General features: G+C 42.5%; 1 protein-coding gene across 2 annotated transcripts in view; it reads right to left on the bottom strand.

Annotated features, from left to right (window-relative positions):
- KLHL6 (kelch like family member 6) overlaps positions 1 to 17,294 on the bottom strand; it is a 55,134-nt gene extending 37,840 nt beyond the window's left edge. The window contains exon 1 of one of the 2 annotated variants that reach the window (XM_029939797.1): positions 16,933 to 17,294. In XM_029939797.1, the coding sequence (XP_029795657.1) occupies positions 16,933 to 17,225 (293 nt within the window). In that variant the 5' untranslated portion in view covers positions 17,226 to 17,294. The remainder of the gene's footprint in view (positions 1 to 16,932) is intronic. The other variant, XM_029939798.1, reaches the window with a different exon arrangement.
- Between the last annotated feature and the right edge of the window lie 772 nt (positions 17,295 to 18,066).

The following is an 18,066-nucleotide window of genomic DNA, read 5'->3' as shown; positions in this document are numbered from 1 at the left end:
AGACTCATGGTCATCTGCAGAACCACGCACCTTTTAAAGCAGAGTCACACAGGCTCACCCTGCTATCACAACAGGCACACAATTTCTTCCCAGCTCAGCCTGTCCAGGATTTGGACAACTTCACTTGCTAAACCTCCCTTTCATTGAGTCCCTAGAGCAGCACTGCCCACAGAAATATAATGCAAGCCAAATGTGTAATTTCAAATTTTCTAGTAACCATGTTCTTAAAAGGTAAAAGGAGATGAAATTAATTTTAATACTTTTTATTTAACCTTATACACCTCAAATGTTATTTCAACATGCAATAAATATTTTTAAGTTATTAATGAGATAACTTACATCCTTGTTCCCACAGAAACTTCAAAATCCCTCATGGACATTCTATACTTAAAGCACATCTCAATTCAGAGCAGTTATAACTCAAATGCTGAACTGCCGCATGCGGCCAGTGGCCACTGTATTAGATAGCGCTGCTCTCGAGTATCACCCAGATCTGCAATCATCCTAGGGGTAAAAGTAAATGTCAACCCACATAAATGTTGTGTACATCAACACGCAGAAAACAGGCCATTTAGCAGGAGAAAGGTGAGCAGTGATGGTGGAGTCAAATGAAGCTTCACATAACTGACGCAACATAGCAACAGAGTCCCACCCAAGTGAAATTTAGAAATGCTATTTTACCTACAATGTGATTTTAAGATTAGTAAAAGGTGAACTTTGTTGAATCTGTATGATCTCAGACATTCCTGAATCTGTATGATCTCATACATTCCAATGAAAACTGGAAAAGTCTAATAGATGTTTTAATATTAAATAAGATAGGAACATAAATTGCTTAATTCAATGCCTTCCACTTTGAAGGGCTCTTTTGAAGTCTCTGTATTTCCCATATGGTACAATTATTGGGATCTCTGGGATGATCTGGACTCTTGCTCGGGCTGTCACTGCTAAACACAGCTTCCGAATCCTTTCTTGTAATCAGTCTCTAAATAACATCCTGCTCCAGCTCAGCCCATACCCAAGAGGGTATCTTGATTGACCAGAAGCTGACCCTTGTAAGCTAGTGACGTGTTTGGGATATAGGAGGAGCAGAACAGGGGAAGGAAGGAGGCCAAGCAAGACAAAGGTCGTATAGAAAGTAACTTCCGCCTAATCCTGCAGAGGACTGCTGGAGAATAGACTCCAGAGCTGTCTCAGCAAGAGACAAAGGAGCTGGTCCGATACTCCAGCACCTCCTGACGAGTCTTAGCTAGGAGCTGCCCCAGAAGCAGGTAAGTTCCCAAGCACTTCTGGCTTTCTGTGGATGTGAATGAGTGTGTGCAAATGGGCTCCAGGGCCCTAGGAGAAGAGCCTGCAATGCTGGCTGCTGGAAGGTAAAGGGGGCTGTGGTCTAGTCTAGGCTCTAATACTAACTCACTACATAACTTCATACTAGTGAGCAAAAACTCACCCCAGTGAGTTGTTGAGAAGAATAAGTGAGATAATATAAGCAAAGTGTTAGCACAATACCCAGCACTTATTAAGGGAAGGCATTTTGGACCAGACCAGAGGAATATTGGCAGGCTGGTGGTACATACTTGGAGTAGGCAGACCCATACTGTCTTGCAACTCTTGACTTGCCAGCATTCAGCCTGGTGCATATCAGGTAAGTGGGTGTCAGAGTCACTGACTGCTGTCTACCACCCCTCCAGAATACAGTTAGGGCTAGGGCAACACACAGACTGGTCCAGAGACATTAGCACAGTGCCTGTCACATAGTAGGAGAAAGGAAGTGCCCTAAAGACAGAGTCCTTTCTCAAAGGCTCCCCAAATCCTAGCATTTCTCTGCTCTCTTCTGAGACTTTGTCACTGATTTTCTGTCACTTAAATACACAATTTTGGGCCACAGTCATATTGAATACAGGCAGGGTGAAACTAGGAGAGAGCTACATATTTCTTAAAGACCTACCTCCCAGGTCTCCTACTCCTCTCTTGAGCAGTCCATGGAAACACTGAGGCAAAGTTGGGACCCTATGAACAGTATATAACCTATGTAAGGTGGGTCACCCTTAGATATCCACTCTAATAACAGTTATCTCTTCTGTTTATGTTTATAGCACTTTGTAGGACAAAGAGCTATATCTTCTTTGATTATTATACCCATTTTATAGGTGATAAGACTATAGAAGTAAAAGTTAAGTAAATTGCCCAAAGCCATACAGGTTGTCAGCAATAGAATGGAGATCAGAATCCAGGACTTTGGACTCTTTTTCTAGAGCTCAACAGTGCACTGAAACCAAGAAAATCAGCGGAAGTTCTTTTTTTGGGGGGGCGGGGGGTGTCAACTGAGTGAGAGCATTAAGTGAACCAGACCAAGTTTCATCCTCTAAAAACAGAGCTGAGTTAGTTGCTGCCCATTTACTCCTTAGCTTATACTCAAGACAAATATAATTTTTGTGTAATAAAAAATATTTTCTAGATGGACACTGACCAATTCTCATGAGATTCTAGTAAAACAGAGGTAGTTATTAAGATCCTCATTTTACAGTAGAAATAATCTCAAGCTGGGAGCCAGTTGCCCAATACTCAGCAGTGAGTCAGTGCCAATCTCAAAATAGAGGCTGGGCAAGTGAGTTCGTCTCCCACAATAGCTATGAAAAGTTCCATGGGCCTAAGAGTCTTCTGGAATGAAGTCAGGGTGTGGCCCCAATCACAGCCTGGGCCACACTCTTTTCTGAGTTGTGCCGGCCTTAATTCTCACTTCATTCAGGTCTCGCTCAGAAATCACCTCTTCAAAGAGGCCCTCCCTAACATCTTCACCTCTTTTATTTTTCTTTACAGCCTGTCACAACCTGAAATTAACTAGTTTAATAATTGTGTCCCTACCACAATGTGACCTGAGTGAGGGTATGTGTTATAATCACCACTGTATCCCTGGGGCTAGAACGGTACCTGGAGCCTAGTAGGGACTCAGTAAATATTTGGGGAGAAAATGAATGAGTGAATGAATGAACAAACGACATGTCCTTCCTTTGACAAGAATCAGCACCTCCAAAATTACCAAACACACCTGGGAGAATGCCGCCAAGGAGGCCTGCCTCATGAGCCCTCCACCTCCACAGAGAACTCCCATCATACCCCCAAGTCCAGGGCCTGGAGCTTGGAAAGAACACGGGGCCCACTAGAACACTCCACTTAGACCACTTAGACCTCTGATGAGTGCTACATACCTCCGCGGGTCATAAATGTTACCAAGTCATAATCTTTCACCCAGCCCAACATTACTATAGCTTACCTCCTCCTTGAGCCTCCACATATGCCTCCTCCTTCATCCCTCCTGTGCCTCTAAACCCAATTACAGGCCCATAGACCAACATCTACCCCACCATCCCCACTATTTCATTCCTAGGCCAGCTCTACCCATGCTGCCCCTGTTCTACTCTTCCTCTAATCCCCTCACCACCCCATCTATACCAGGAGCTAACTCCTCTGCATTAGTGAGATATTCTGTGTTGAATAGCTCTAATATTGGCTAACTGAGTAAATTATATTTAAGAATATAAATGTTGGTGGGGCGCCTGGGTGGCTCAGTCGGTTAAGCATCCGACTTCAGCTCAGGTCATGATCTCGCGGTTTGCAGGTTTGAGCCTCACGTCGGGCTCTGTGCTGACAACTCAGAGCCTGAAGCCTGTTTCAGATCCTGTGTCTCCCTCTCTCGCTGACCCTCCCTTGCTGGTGCTCTGTCTCTCTCTATCTCAGAAACTAAATGATAAAAAAATTTTTAAAAAGGAGAGTCTCTCTGTTCCTCTCCCTTTGCCCCTCCCCTGCATGCACATGCTCTCTCTCTCTCAAAAAAAAAAAAAAAAATATATATATATATATGTTAATGTATATACAATTGGTTAAAAAATTTTTAATTAGTAATCATGTGCTATTCAATGAACAGTTTATTAAGAAAAGATTATATGGATATAAACCCAATGTGGATGGTCAAATGGGTCTCCATTGTAAAAAAAGCAGGGAGTAAGTATATGCAGGGGTGACCTAGCATGGGATGACAACACTTCTGATGGTCCCCAGGTCCTCTACACTGAGGGCACCACAACCTTTCACCTACCATTTCCTACTGAATCAAAATCCCTGGCAATAGGGCTGGGAATATGAATTTTATTAGGCTTCCCCACCCCTACCCATAATTCATTGGCAAACCAATGTTTAAGTACCAATACTCTAGGGATAGGTCACCTCACTTCCCAACACAAGCCCCTATGGCTCACCCTGAGAAGGAGGAGATTGCACAAAGTTCCACGTCAAAGAAATAAGCGGCAGTGATGCTGGGGCAGACATGCCCTTGAAAATCCTCCCTCTCTGTAAATTCTCCCTTTCACCTTCTGAGATCCAGCCCTCCTAGAATTCCGTGAGGCCCAAGGCTGCCTCCCAAACTGCGGGTAGCGGATGGGGCACACAGGCTCAGATGGAAGCTGGCCTCGTCCGGGCCTTACAAGTCTTTCTTCAGATTAGCTGTATAGACGGGGCCCCTGCAGCTTATATTCAAGTAACACAGTTCATTAGAGCTAGGAGTTCCGAAACAGGATGTGGTGCCAAAGCCCTATTAATAATAAACAGTGTGCAATTCTCTATTCTTATCTGCAGTTCACATGTAAATCTCACACACCTGGAGGGGAGCCTTCAGAGAAGGATTTGAGGGTTCTTGGCCATCTCTAATAGACATGACTAACCACATGCTGCTATCTCTGTCTGGAGTCTGGAATCAGTTCCCTGAACCCCAGCTGCTGGCTGAATCTTTGCTCCAAACTGATAGAGAAGCTAGAATCCCAGAGCTGTCCCCCACCTGATTCTAAATATCAAGCCCTAAAAGAACTGCCTCCTGCCAACCTCTTTGCCCAAGTTCACCACTCCTCAAGGACACTGCACAGGTATCCTTTGGGGACCAGGACTCCAGCCATGTTTCTATAGCACCAGTGTCCCTCCCAGCTCCACTGGACCATTGCTGAGGCCTCAACATGCCATGTAACTCAGCCCATCCATATTTATGACAGAAAGAAAGGCTTGTTCTGTCCTGCAACATCAAGCGGATAGAGCATCGATCATAGCAAATGTTTATGGCCAGGATTCAACAATGATTTGACTACAAAGATATTATAGGCAGTTCTTGTTTTTCCTTATTTTTCTCATTATTCCTAATCTTTTCAGTAAAGGTACCAAGATTTTCCCTTGGAGACCTATCCCTCCTCCAATTTCTGTCTGAGGTTTGAATAGAGCTGGTCCCACATCCTAGCCTGGGTTGAGCATTGTCCATGTCACTTATTAGTCTCCATGCCACAATGATCAGTTTACTGATGGGCATAGGAAGAACCCAGTCCAATCAAAACCAATTCTAGAGCTTTCCCTGGAACCCCTGGGAAAGACAAGTTCTCTTCCTGCTGTAACTGCTGGGCTGGGAAAAACAAAAGTTTGGAGCTGCTGGATATTTTCTTGCCTCCATCTGTGAAGATCCTCCCTGAGTGAGTAACCAACACAGAGGAAAGCAGAGACGAGATAGAGGGAGAAGCTGAGTCCTGATGATATTATTTGAACACAAGGATCAAACAAGACCTAACATCAATACTCTTGAACTTTTAAATAATGTGAGCAAATAGCTTCTTTTTTTGATATGCTAGAAGCAGTTTGAACTGAGTAGCTACCATTTGCGGTGCAGAGTCCTGATTGACACAATTAGACAAATGAATAATGAATAACAAATGGGCCCAAATGCTAAAGAATGTTATGTTAAAAGTGCTCAGAAAATGAAATGTTAATGTACTCTCAATATTGCCATACAAGGCTCCCCAGAGTCTGATCTATATGCTCCCTCCAAGTCCCTTGAAGCAGCAATGCCCAACAACTAGCAGTTTCCAGTATGTGTCTCTATTTACATCAATACTCTTGGGACAGACAGGCATCTTTATGTACACTCTATATAGCTTATTCTTTTAAGTGAAATCTTGGCTCTACATAAGAATTGACTGAGCCAGCCAGGCACCCCTATATAGTTTACTTTTAATGAATCTTCTCCTCTATTAGATTTATAAGTCTCTGAAAGGCAAGGGCTAGATTTTATTTCTCTCTCAATTCTTATTTGCTTGCCCACAGTATAGACTTAATATTTGTAGGATGGATGGATGGATGGATGGATGGATGGGTGGGTGGATGAGTGGATGGGTAAGTGGACAGAAGGAAACTACACATGCAGTACAGTCCTTGTCCTGCAGGCCAAGAGGATTTACCTATTTTACACCACACTCCCCACATCCACCTATCTCTTCTAACTGCCATGTGAATAAATAACAATGAGCTCCAAGACTGAGTGACCTAAAACGAAGTGTGGGTATAGAGAACTGTATTATCTAGTGATTCTCCACACTGGTATCCCAGGCCCATGCTATTTCCTTAAACCCTCCCACTTGAGATGTTAGAGTACAAAACATTGTAGTTGTTCTCTACCTTAATTTGCTTTAGCACATCTTCCCTCTCCTTGCCAAAGACGAAACCTGGCTTCCCCTAACAAAACACCACTTCCCTCTTCAATGAGATCTGCTCTGATTCTCACTTCCCACTGGGCCACGAACAGGGTCAGCATTTATGCTCACTGTCCACTGCCACATCCTGACCAGGCTATTGCCCTGGAGGCTCCCTTTCCAAACATTTTCCATCCCAACCCCCAGGACCCCATGCTGGCCTCCTTATGACCTCTGTGTCATTATCCAGAAGTCAAAAATCAACCTTTGCTCAGAGATTTGTTTGAGCATTCCCTGGTTCTGACCCCTTAGAAACATGGGAAATGGCATTGGTCCTAATTCGCACCCCAAGGTATTCAAATGTTGAGGCATAAAAGTTATCCCTATTGTGAAAGGGCAAAAGTGATCACGTATGTGTTCCAGACTTCCCCCTTCACCAGCTGCCACAGAAGAATCTAGACTGCCAGGCCTGTTCCTTGGGCTTTTATGACACAGATCCACAAGGAGAGGGGGGAAAAGCAAAAGATCCTCCAGCTGAGAGTAGAGAGGAGTTTTAAAGCCAAAGGTGAAGAAGGAGCTACCATAGATTAGGCTATACTCTTCCAGGAAGCTCTCTCTAATTGCTTTCTTCTCCAGTCTGACTTAATGCCCCTTCTGTAAGCAGAAGTCTTTCATATTACCTACACTGAAATATTGGTATTATTACCCTATACTGAAACACTGATTTGCCTAAATTTCTCCTCTAACTGACTGTGATTTTGAAGTCAATAGGGAACCAGAACTCATTAATCTTTGTAAACTCAGTGCCTGGTAGAGAGTGGGTCATTCATCCAATTGACCTTGAGTGCTATGTCCACTAACCCCACCTTCCAAGAATTTTTCACTGGGCATCTACCTCTCCCCTAATTCCCCCAACACCAAAATGCCCTTGATATCTACCCTTATCTAGAATAAGCCTGAGCTTACTCTACATGACACATGATCTCCTGAATGTCAGTGAGCTCTTACTTGACCCTGAACCTGAATCATTATATATATTATATATATATGTATATATAATATATATATATACCTGCTGGCAGGTAATTTTTATAGATCCTTCAATGTCTCCTCAGAAAGAACTATAATGTAACTTTTGGGTTGATTGTGTTATGGTACTCCTGTAATTACTGTGGCCTTAAAGCTTTCCACAAAAGTTAAACGTAATTAAAGAATGCCTACCCTTACAGCTTGCAGAGGACATGGAGGTTGCCTAAATGATATTTTTTCATAGCAAAGGAGACTTATATTTATACAAAAATGGTCTCTCCAGGGGCTCCTGGCTGATAATTAGTAGAGCATGCAACTCTTGATCTCAGGGCCGTAGGTTCAAACCCCACTTTGGGCCTAGAGCTTACTTTAAAAAAAAAAAAAAAAAAGCCTCTCCAAAATAACTTAAGGTGGCTTATACTAAAGCCTCAGAGATATTATAAAATGCAAATCAGTAACAACAAAAAGTAAGAAGGTAAGATCTAAGTAATTAAAGTAGGAGAATATATCACTGAAACCTAGGCTAGAGAAAGCTAATGCACTGAGCTTCCTGACAGCCAATGCAAAGGCAGAAATACAATAAGTTAGCTAAGAAAAGAAAGTAAACCAGCATTTATTAGCCCTCTTTAATGTACATTCATTTTTACTTTTGTCTAATGCCTTCCCCTTCTGGGAAATGCTCTTCCAAGTCCCACTCAAATCACATGGTTCAGACAGAAGCTCTTACCTTTTTATCAATATCCCCTCCTTTGCCCTGCCCCCCATTCTGGCCAACCCTTGGACTCCTACACTAAACTAGGCTGATCACTGTGCCCCACCTCCCTGACACAACGATTGGTCTAGGATTGGGTAATAGAGTGGAACCGGGCCAGAGTCTTTCCCAGGGGCTTTTCGAACTGAAGCTAGCCCCTCAGTTTCTCTCTGGAACAAACCTAAAAGGAGCGAGTCTCAGAGCTGCCAAGGAACAAACCCCCACCATGTGGCAGAAGTCATCTGAGAAATCCCACCTGAGAAAGAAGTCAAATGAGGGTGGAAAGAAAGCCCCCCAATTGCATTCAAGGCCTGGTTCCTCTTCTCTCCGGGTTCTGCTACATCCCGGCCCTTCCTATGAATTGGCTATGTGACCTAATATCTTGCCTCTTTTGCCTAATTTGACCTCAGCTTCTATTCCTTGCCACCAAAAGAACACTGACTAATATAGGAACATTGAGCAACATGATGGATGGTGAGCTCCAAGGCAGTTTTACCAAAAATATAGATGTTCTTCATATGGGCATCTCTTCTCGTGGACTATTTGGTGTTTACTATTATAAGAATCTACTCTGCAAAGGCATTTTCATTAATGGAAAGTTACATATCTGTGTGCTTGGAATAGGGAAAAGCTCAAAACTTGAGATGTCAATGAGGAGCATTTCTCTGTTGTGTTTTAGTTGAGAGCTCTGTGGAGCATTATTCAAAACAGGAGAAGAATGGATTTTCTGGTCTTGAGTGAAAGAAGACCCACATGCCCTAGACACAGGGGGTGAAGATGACAGAGATGATATTTTATTAAAAATTGAAAGGACCTACATGAACTTCTGTCCTGGGGCAGCAACTCCTGCCCAGTGCCTTCCATTCCTAAAAAAAAAAAAGTCTGCAGTAGTCTCTATGTCAGCATAGCACATTTGTGTCCAGATGGTCATGTGAGTAACCTGCTGAATCCACAACAGTCTGAAGCAATCTGGATTTTTCACTTATCCTTCAAATCTTTCCTATAATGACCACACTTTATTATTCTCATCTTTTTAAAAATTATGCAATAGCATCCCAACTCTGTGAGGACTTCTTGCTCTGACCAGTATGCTACCTATTGGTGTCTGAACCTACAGGAAGAATGTCAAGTTTTTACTCATATCAAATATGTACAAGGTGTCTGCTGAATGCCAGCCCTTCCAAGGGTGTCAAGGACTTTCCCATAGCTCACAATTCCAGCCAGTTTCTAGACCATGCATGATGATGATGCCTATGTACCACACAGTCTCACAGGTATACCAAGGCCACTCAAAATTTGAAGGGAAAAGAGAAGCAAAAGTGAAAAATAATTGTACTCTTGCCTGTAAGATCTCAGGATCATTATCTCTGATGCCTATGATACAGGAGTCATGGAATCCTCTAATACCTGTATATTTTTCACGATTCCTTAACCCTTACTCTGCACCTAACACAAGACTGGCACATAGTAGCTGCATATAATGGATCCTTGTCAGTTTTGGGTTGCCCAGCATCTGAAACCTTCCCTAGGTGTGGCAAATTCCCCCTCTGAATGAGATGTGGGGTGCAGCAGAAGCCACTTCCTGATCCAGAAGTTGCAAAGGCCCAATACACACTTTCTAACTTCTGTCACAGCTAATGCATCAACATGTGTAACTCAGCTTTGACCAATTAGATAAACTAACTCCAGGCTAGGAACTGGAAGCTGGTAATGTGGAAAAGTAGGGACAGAGGAGAACCTATTCTGGTGAAAACAGCAGTCTTCAGTTTCCAGGAATTGCAAAGGCAACAGTGCCAGTGGCCAGAGCTGTGTTAGCCTTGGCCTCCAGGATCCTGCAACAGCAGGGGAGTCCTCCCCAAATGGGTACTGGGTGGCTTTAGGCTGTAGTCCTGGCCATGGCCTGGCCCTCCTGGCTCCTGTCTATTTTCTGAGTTTGGCCTTTTGGGGGATTCTGAGTTACTTACATAAATCCTCAAAAAAGCCAGTTGATTTCTCTTTCTTAGAATGGAGAAATCTGACTTTATCATCCATAAAATGTTTAGGTAAACAAATTCATAAAGGAATCTATTTTATTATGTGTATTTCACAAACTTTACTGGGATGGATAGACACAAATCAGTAGCTTCACTGTGTGGTATAATAGCACTGAACCTGAGAAAGGCCAAGCAATTCCTCCAAGATTTACACAGCCAGTACGTAGCAGGGTATAGACTCAAATGCCAGTGACAAGGTTTTAAGATGGTGTTCTTTCCATTAGACCAAGCAGTCACTGGTTCCTGCCCCAGTGATGTCCTACAAGTTCTTGAGGCCCTATGCTTTCAAAGCATACTGTCTCTTTACCTCAAATCCTGACCTACTTCCTATTTCTTATTTAATCCTTTGACCCAGACTGGTGCCCTAAGGCACACTGAGTCTTTGATGCTATGGGGGTCTGTCAGTTCAGCCTCCAAATGCAAAGTGGCTTGAATGTTCCCATAGTGTTCTGCCTGTGTGTGTGTGTGTGTGTGTGTGTGTGTGTGTGTGTACATGCACATGGAGGCAATAACTTTTACACTTTCTCCTCATCTACAGCTTACATAGACTATACTAGTGCATGGTAGGGAGGGGGAGTTAATGGTCTTGCATAGTTAATGTCCCAACAGCTACATTTCTGCCTGATAGAAAGGTCTGCTTTCAGTTTGGATCCCAACAGGGAAACCATTCTTCCTATCAAAGTGAGTTCCTTGGAGGGTGAAATGGAGACAATGCTATCCACTAGTTGTTACCTAATTGTTGATATTGTGGAAATTAAACAAAATGAAAAAGAATCCAGCAAAGTTCCTGGCATGCAGAAAATATTCAAAAAATGTTGGCCTTTCCAGATTCCAAACTGCAGAAATACTTATTCCAAAGATGTTTATCACCACACCATTTATAAAAATAAAAATAGTAGAAGTGACCTACATTCACAATGAGAGAATGACTTTCATATGACACATCTATTAAAAATGGTAGCTAAATAAATAAATAGGAGTTATGAAAACTATAGGGGAAAGATTATACTGAAAAAAATTCAAAGCAAGATGCAAAACTGTATGTAAACTAATTTTACAAATATTTAAAATATTCATATGAAACAAACTAGAATAATAACACCGAAAGGAAAATAAACTTTATCAGAAAAGTCCCATAATCCCTTACTCCCAAATCTTACAATCAGATGTGCTCTGACATTCAGAATTGTTTGGACATTACTATATCTTGAATATTATATAGCACCTCCAGTACTCCTATATCCAGAGCACTAGTACTCCAGCAGTGAATATATGCATAGTGGAATAAACAGACTCCAAGTAGTCTCTTCTCAATTCAGGACAGATGTTTCTATCAGATAAGTGCAGCTCAAGTCACGAATCTGTCTGCCAAATAAGTTCTAAAAACCTTTTCATTCATTAGCACTTGGAGGATTTTAGAATTGCTGATAAGAAATTATAGATCTACAGTACTTAAATATTTTTAATATTTATTTATTTTTGAGAGACAGAGGGTGAAGAGCACAAGCAGGAGAGGGGCAGAGAGAGAGAGGGAGATACAGAATTTGAAGCAGGCTCCAGGCTCTGAGCTGTCAGCACAGAGCCCGACTCAGGGCTTGAACTCACGAATGATGAGATCAAGACCTGAGCCGAAGTCGGACACCTAACCAACTGATCCAGCAAGCTGCCCTGGTCTCTAGTACTTAAATATTAACCACCACATTGATTCTGCCAAATGAACAAGACCAAAAAAATAAAATGCAGGACCCAATGCTAGAAGTACAATCGCCAGTTCACTTGATCAGGCATGCCCACTCTGGCAACAGCAACCCTCAATGCTTTCACCATCAGCCAGATTTCTAATCCAGACCCAGATGGCCTTAACTCTTTCTTGTTTTCCTTCGCACTCAGTCTCTCATGTGTGCTTGCTGGCTCCCCTGGAGACACCCTAAACCATTATGCAGAAAAAGCAAAGGACTATAACCTGTACACATGGTTTAAGAGTATCTTCTCACCCCACTTGCTGCCATACAGTAATTGGTTAATATATAATAATAATATTAATAGACTGGCGCCAGAATGTCATTCCCACTCCTGACCTGTGCTTGATTTTTGTAGCCAGTGGTCGAAGTCCCCTCATCATGGCCTCAGGAACTAGACCCAGAGACCAGGGTACTGAGGTACAAGCAGGAGCCACGGTCCTTCGAGCAGCCGCAGCAACAAAGGAGCTTACTATCGACTCAGCCTCAGGCTGAAAACTTTTCTGTTCATGTGAGAAGGCCAGTCCTCTGGTAGGACTGCGAGGAGCCTGATGATCCCTCCCTACATCACCACGCCTTCCCTCAGCCACCCCTGGAAACACAATCTGATTGCCCTCAGGGGTCAGCCTCACTTACGGAGTATCCCACATCTGCAGTGAGTTGTTCCCTGCCCCCACAAAATGGTGAGAACCACCAGTGTAGATGGAGATCCTTTGGGAGGTGCAGTTCAACATGTAGGATGCACAACTGGTTCCAACTGGTTTGATTTGAGGACATGTCCAAAGGCATAACACAAATGGTAGCTTTCTTAGTAGTCTTATAAAAGACACTAGTAGTTTTATAGCATTAAAAAAAATAACTACTATAAAATATTAAATTGTGCTTTCCTTGATTTTCCTGCCAGGATAATATTCAGACACCTCGACATTTGGCTGTTTGACATTTAATGTATGTCATGAGCTACATTTTAAGCTTTATTCTCCCTTGCACTTTTCTCAGTCTCAACTCTATGTATTTTCCCAACTTCCTCATTCCACTCAAGACTTCTAAATAGGCCCCCAAAGGGAACTACATTGTCTGAGTTACTAATATAGTCCCAGTTTATAGCCACCATGGTTACGTAAGCAGGTAGACAATAGCTGGGCAGCATGTCCAGAGAACATGTATAAAACGATGTCAGTGAGGAAGATTCTGAGGGAAAATGGAACTGGTAGGTTCTTTGATGCACTAGCCCACATGAAAGATCATGGTGAGAAGCTGTGAGCAAAAGACAGTCCCAAAATTAAGCAAATGGAAAAACAATGAATTATTAACTTTAGAAAAGACAAAAAGCTTTACAAGAAACAAAGTGTAATCATTTCACACAGCTTGGCTCAACAGGATACAATGTTTTCATGGACATCATGTAAATTCTTAATACAAATTTAGTCAGGAAAAATGTGATAACATTATACTGAGAGATTGTAGGAAAGGTAAGTGTGTGGTAAGGGAGCTAGGAGCAAGTGCTAAGTCCTTATCAGCCATACCAGGAAACTAGTAAATGATGTCTAACATTTAGAAATCAAAAAAGAGTAGTATATTTTGAAGAAATATAAATACAATACGAAACAGCTAACCATCAAAAATGGTGGCCTTTGGTGAACAATGCTGAAGGGTAGAGGAGGTGAAGAGGAATTCTTGTTTTTTCATTATAAGTCTTCAAATAGTATTTGACTCTTTGTTAACTATCTGCATGTAGTACTTTGATAAAAATAAATTTTAATTTTAAAAACTATATCTGAAAGTTTGGGGTATGTGGGTGGTTCAGGCAGTTAACTGACCAACTTCTTGATTTCAGTTCAGGTCATGATCTCACGGTTCATGAGTTCAAGCCCCACATCGGAATCCGTGCTGAGCATGGAACCTTCTTGGGATCCTCTCTCCTCCTCTCTCTCTGTCTGTCACCTGCTCACACACACATACACACGCACTCTCTCTCTCTCTCTATGTCTCCCCCTCAAAATAAATAAACATTAAAAAATATATATATATACATGAAAAATTTGAAAGGCTGAGAAAAGACAGTTCACAGAAAAAGAACTACAGACAATCCTTAAACATCAAAAAGATGTTTGAACTTATTCAAAATAAGAGAAATGCAAATTAAAACAAAACTGAGATACTGTTTCTCATCTATCATATTGGGAAAAATCACAACTTATTGGAAGCTATCCTCTTTTGGCAAGCCTGTGGGGAGTTCAAAATGACTGAACCCCTATAAAGGAGAATGTGACATATATATCCATCCGCTTACACTGCAGATGCTTTTCTCCTCAACTCAGCAAGCCCTCTTCTAGAAATGCACCCCCAGGTACTCCTGCATGCATAAAAATGACATATGTGTAAGGTTATTCATTAAAACATTGTTGTATGGCAAAAGATTAGATACAATCCAAATGTCTGCCAGCAGGGGATTGGTTAAATAAACTGTGGTTCAATCACTCTATGAAAAATATTTATGCCCTCAGTGGATCAAGAAAAAAAATGTACAAATTTAATAGCCAGCTTCCAGGCCCTCCAAAGCAAAGAGGGCTGTGTCACAAGCCTCTCAGACAGAGTCAACTCTCTGCCCTTCCGAAGTGTGAGCATAAGAGGAACTTGGCTCCCAACCTCTTTCAAAACCTTAGAAACAAAGCAAGATGGGTGGTGAGGCAATGTCAGACTTCATGTCAACCCTAAGTCCAAATCCCACTTGGTCACTTTATTCACCAAGACACTCCGGGTTTCCTTCCTCATCTGTAAGTGAGGATAAAACTCCCTACCTCGCAGGGCTGCTGTGGGAATGTGTATGTGACACAGGTGGCACAGGGCTTTGCTCACAGCAAGTGCTCAACCAGAGAAGTTTTTATTAGGAGCAGTACTGGAAACAAGAATTCTGTCTCCAAGACTGCATTTGTTATAGGAGGAAAGTCATCTTGGATATACCAAGATAAGAACCAAAAGTTGCTGCTCTAAAGAAGAGATCAGAAGGAATTTCCCTATGTGACCAGGCAGTTTTGGAAGAGAGTCTTCACCCATAGGCCCACACGCATACGGTGCGGGAGCCTCCAGAGTCTCATGGCTATCACCCCCTTGGAGGGCTGGTAGACCCTTTCCCTAAGCATCCTACATCAGCAGGGTGGGAGGGACCTGGACCTAAACACCTCTGTTTAGGATGAGAAACCCAAGGACCAGAGAGGTCAGCGATGTGCCTGAGAGCACACAGCAAGTGGTCCTGTTCCATAGGCAGGCTGAGCCACTAACAAACTTGCTAATCAGGCATACATTTGTATGACTGCCATTTCCCAGTGATTCAAAAGAGAATCAATAAATCTAAAAATGGGTACTTCGTACCTTGAGCTAAGTTGACTTTTCATTCACTTCTGAAAGTTGTTGTTGATCAATGTGAAAGATATGACCACTACCGGTGGGAGAGAAATGTGTTTATCTGTGTCATCCCATCTACATGGCTGTACCTACATGTTACCTTTATATACTTCCTGTGGAATGGAGCCCCAAATTTAGTGGCAATTTGTATTGCAGTAAAAACGAGGATTTCTAAAACATACCCAATCCCTAGTCCAGCAATGATTAATTTGTAATGTAGGGTTTCCATTTCCTCATCTGTAAAAGGGGGCATTAGCCACCTTCACCACAGTGCTGCAAAATAAAACCAGAAAACCATGTCTGTCTGGCACATAGCAGGCACTACTTCCCACAACTCCAGGGGTCCCCTTGCCTTGTTTACATAGGGGACCCAATCAATCCCACAACAATTCATTGACCCTGCTCTTTGAATTCCAGGTAAAATTTTTCCTCTAAGCATTCAGAAAAAGTAAAAAGATAAAATACTTTTCATGATGTTTACATATGTAAATAGTTTTTAATTTCCTCAGTCAGAACAAAGAGTTAAGAAGAATCTCATTAAAAGGAATTCTAAAGGTATTTCTTTTTCAAGTTACCCAGATACCTTCTTCATCCCCATTTCTCTTTGGGACTGTTTCCCACCATGTCTACATTGATCTGGAGAGTTCTGGATCCAGCCCTATTCACTGTGTTCCTGATTTTCCGATGTTCCTATCCCAGGCATTTGCTCATGGTAAACAATAAATGGTTCTAAGCTGAACCAAACAGAATGAGGTAAAGATTTTCAACAAAGACATGCTGAGCATCTACTGCCCTTGGCACTGTGTAAGACCCGTTCCCTCTCGCATTTAATTACCCACCAATCCAGAGAAGTAATCATCATTGTCCCCAGCGTACAGACAACAAAACAGAAACTCAGAGCATGAAGAGAGTTGCCTCAAGTCTCCCTGTCGGGAAGGGAAGAGCAGGATGGAACCCAGGTCTCAGAGTGTGATGTATCTGGGGGCCTTTCGCTGCTAAAGCACCTTTGTTACTGTGTTCTTTTCCAGTCCACCCCCTGTGCACAACCAGATGCCCCTAACTTCCAGCAAGTCATTCGATAACTCCAAAAGAGGAGCCACAGCATTTTCTCTACCTCTATTGGAGAAAAAAGACAATATCATGTTTCCAACACACTACTCAGACCAAGGGGGAAGAAATCCCCATGACTTCAGTAATTTTCCATCCTCTGGAACAATGACACATATACAGAAAATTTGCCATAATACATAAACGTTGCTTTTAAATGACACCAACCTCTCTTTTAATATGCCTTAAACAAATCTAAAACCTAAGGCTTAATAGCTTCCTTTCTTGTATCTGGAATAGACACATGAACCTAAATAGATACACAAACCGTATATGCAACAATAGCCAACTAGTTAGATTGGGCTATCACATCAATACCGATTCTCCTTACAACCTGCACCCAATCTGACTGTAATCCTAAGCATGCTGACCTGAAATAGTTGCTGGCAGCGGCAAGAACCACGCGGTGGCAGGAGAATTCCTGAATGTCCACACACAAGATGACATCTGTCAGAGCATTTTCCACGCGAAGGGTGTCCAGGCCATTCTGCAGAATTAAGGAGAGTCCCGCGTCATCGAATTTTACCTTATCCCCATTTAAGATTCCTACCAGGTCTCCTCTTTTCTGGGAGGCCTCATCCATAGAAGGTGCCAGCGGCCCTTCCAAACTCTTCTCTACCACGTCGCTCATAGTCCAGGCGCCCCTCTGTCCTGCCATCAACATCCAGACTGAAGGAGCACCCAAGTTTCAGGCAGGTCACATTGCAGAAGCTGAGCGGATTTCCTGTGCAGAGCCCTCCACTTATCACCAGCTGTCACACACACACACAACAGGAAGTCTCGTACTTTCTCATCCTGTTACTACAAACGCCAGTAACTTCAATTCTTCTTCTTTCTGTGAGTCAACAGAAGGTTGGAAATTACTTAGAAGAGTTGTGTATCAAGGGGCTCCAGGAGAGAAGGGGTGGCTTCTCAGAGTCTGCTGTCAGTGCTGTGAGGCTATTTTGGTCCATCTCCCCCTCATATCCGTGAGCAGGAAGCCTCTGATTCTGGTTATTATATTTGTACCTTGGGTGCTTTTATAATGCAAGTCGTCAATGATAGGATTGGTAGGGAACATTCTAAGGTCTTCCCCCTCCTTCTTCTCAGGAGTCTGAGACCCCATGATAAGTCCTCACCCAGTCCCTTGGGAACTTTAGAAAACCCACTTACTACTGGCATTCTCGTTTATATCAGCACTGCACGTCTTTTGTCTTTGTCTTCCTCCCTGCTCAGGGGAAAACAATGTCATTGCAAATAGTAATGTTCTCCCTCACGAAGGAAGTCTATTGTTTCAGATATGTATCTGGGGACAGAGAAGAAATGACCTACAGAAACTCCATTCCCAGGGTCTTCTCTCTTAGACGACTAATCACGGTAGTTCAACACCAGATTACCCTAGCAAGTCTCAAATTGGCCTGATTTCACTCAGCATCTATTGGCCATGCATCTAGTGGTACACCATGAGGCATCTTCATTACTTCTGCAGGTTCCAATTAAATGATAATAATTTAATTATCTTTTAA

Source organism: Suricata suricatta, chromosome 5 (genome assembly GCF_006229205.1).
Source record: "Suricata suricatta isolate VVHF042 chromosome 5, meerkat_22Aug2017_6uvM2_HiC, whole genome shotgun sequence".
NCBI classification, from domain to species: Eukaryota; Metazoa; Chordata; class Mammalia; order Carnivora; family Herpestidae; genus Suricata; species Suricata suricatta.
Note: the sequence above shows the minus strand (reverse complement) of the source record. Positions and strands in the feature narration are given on the sequence as shown.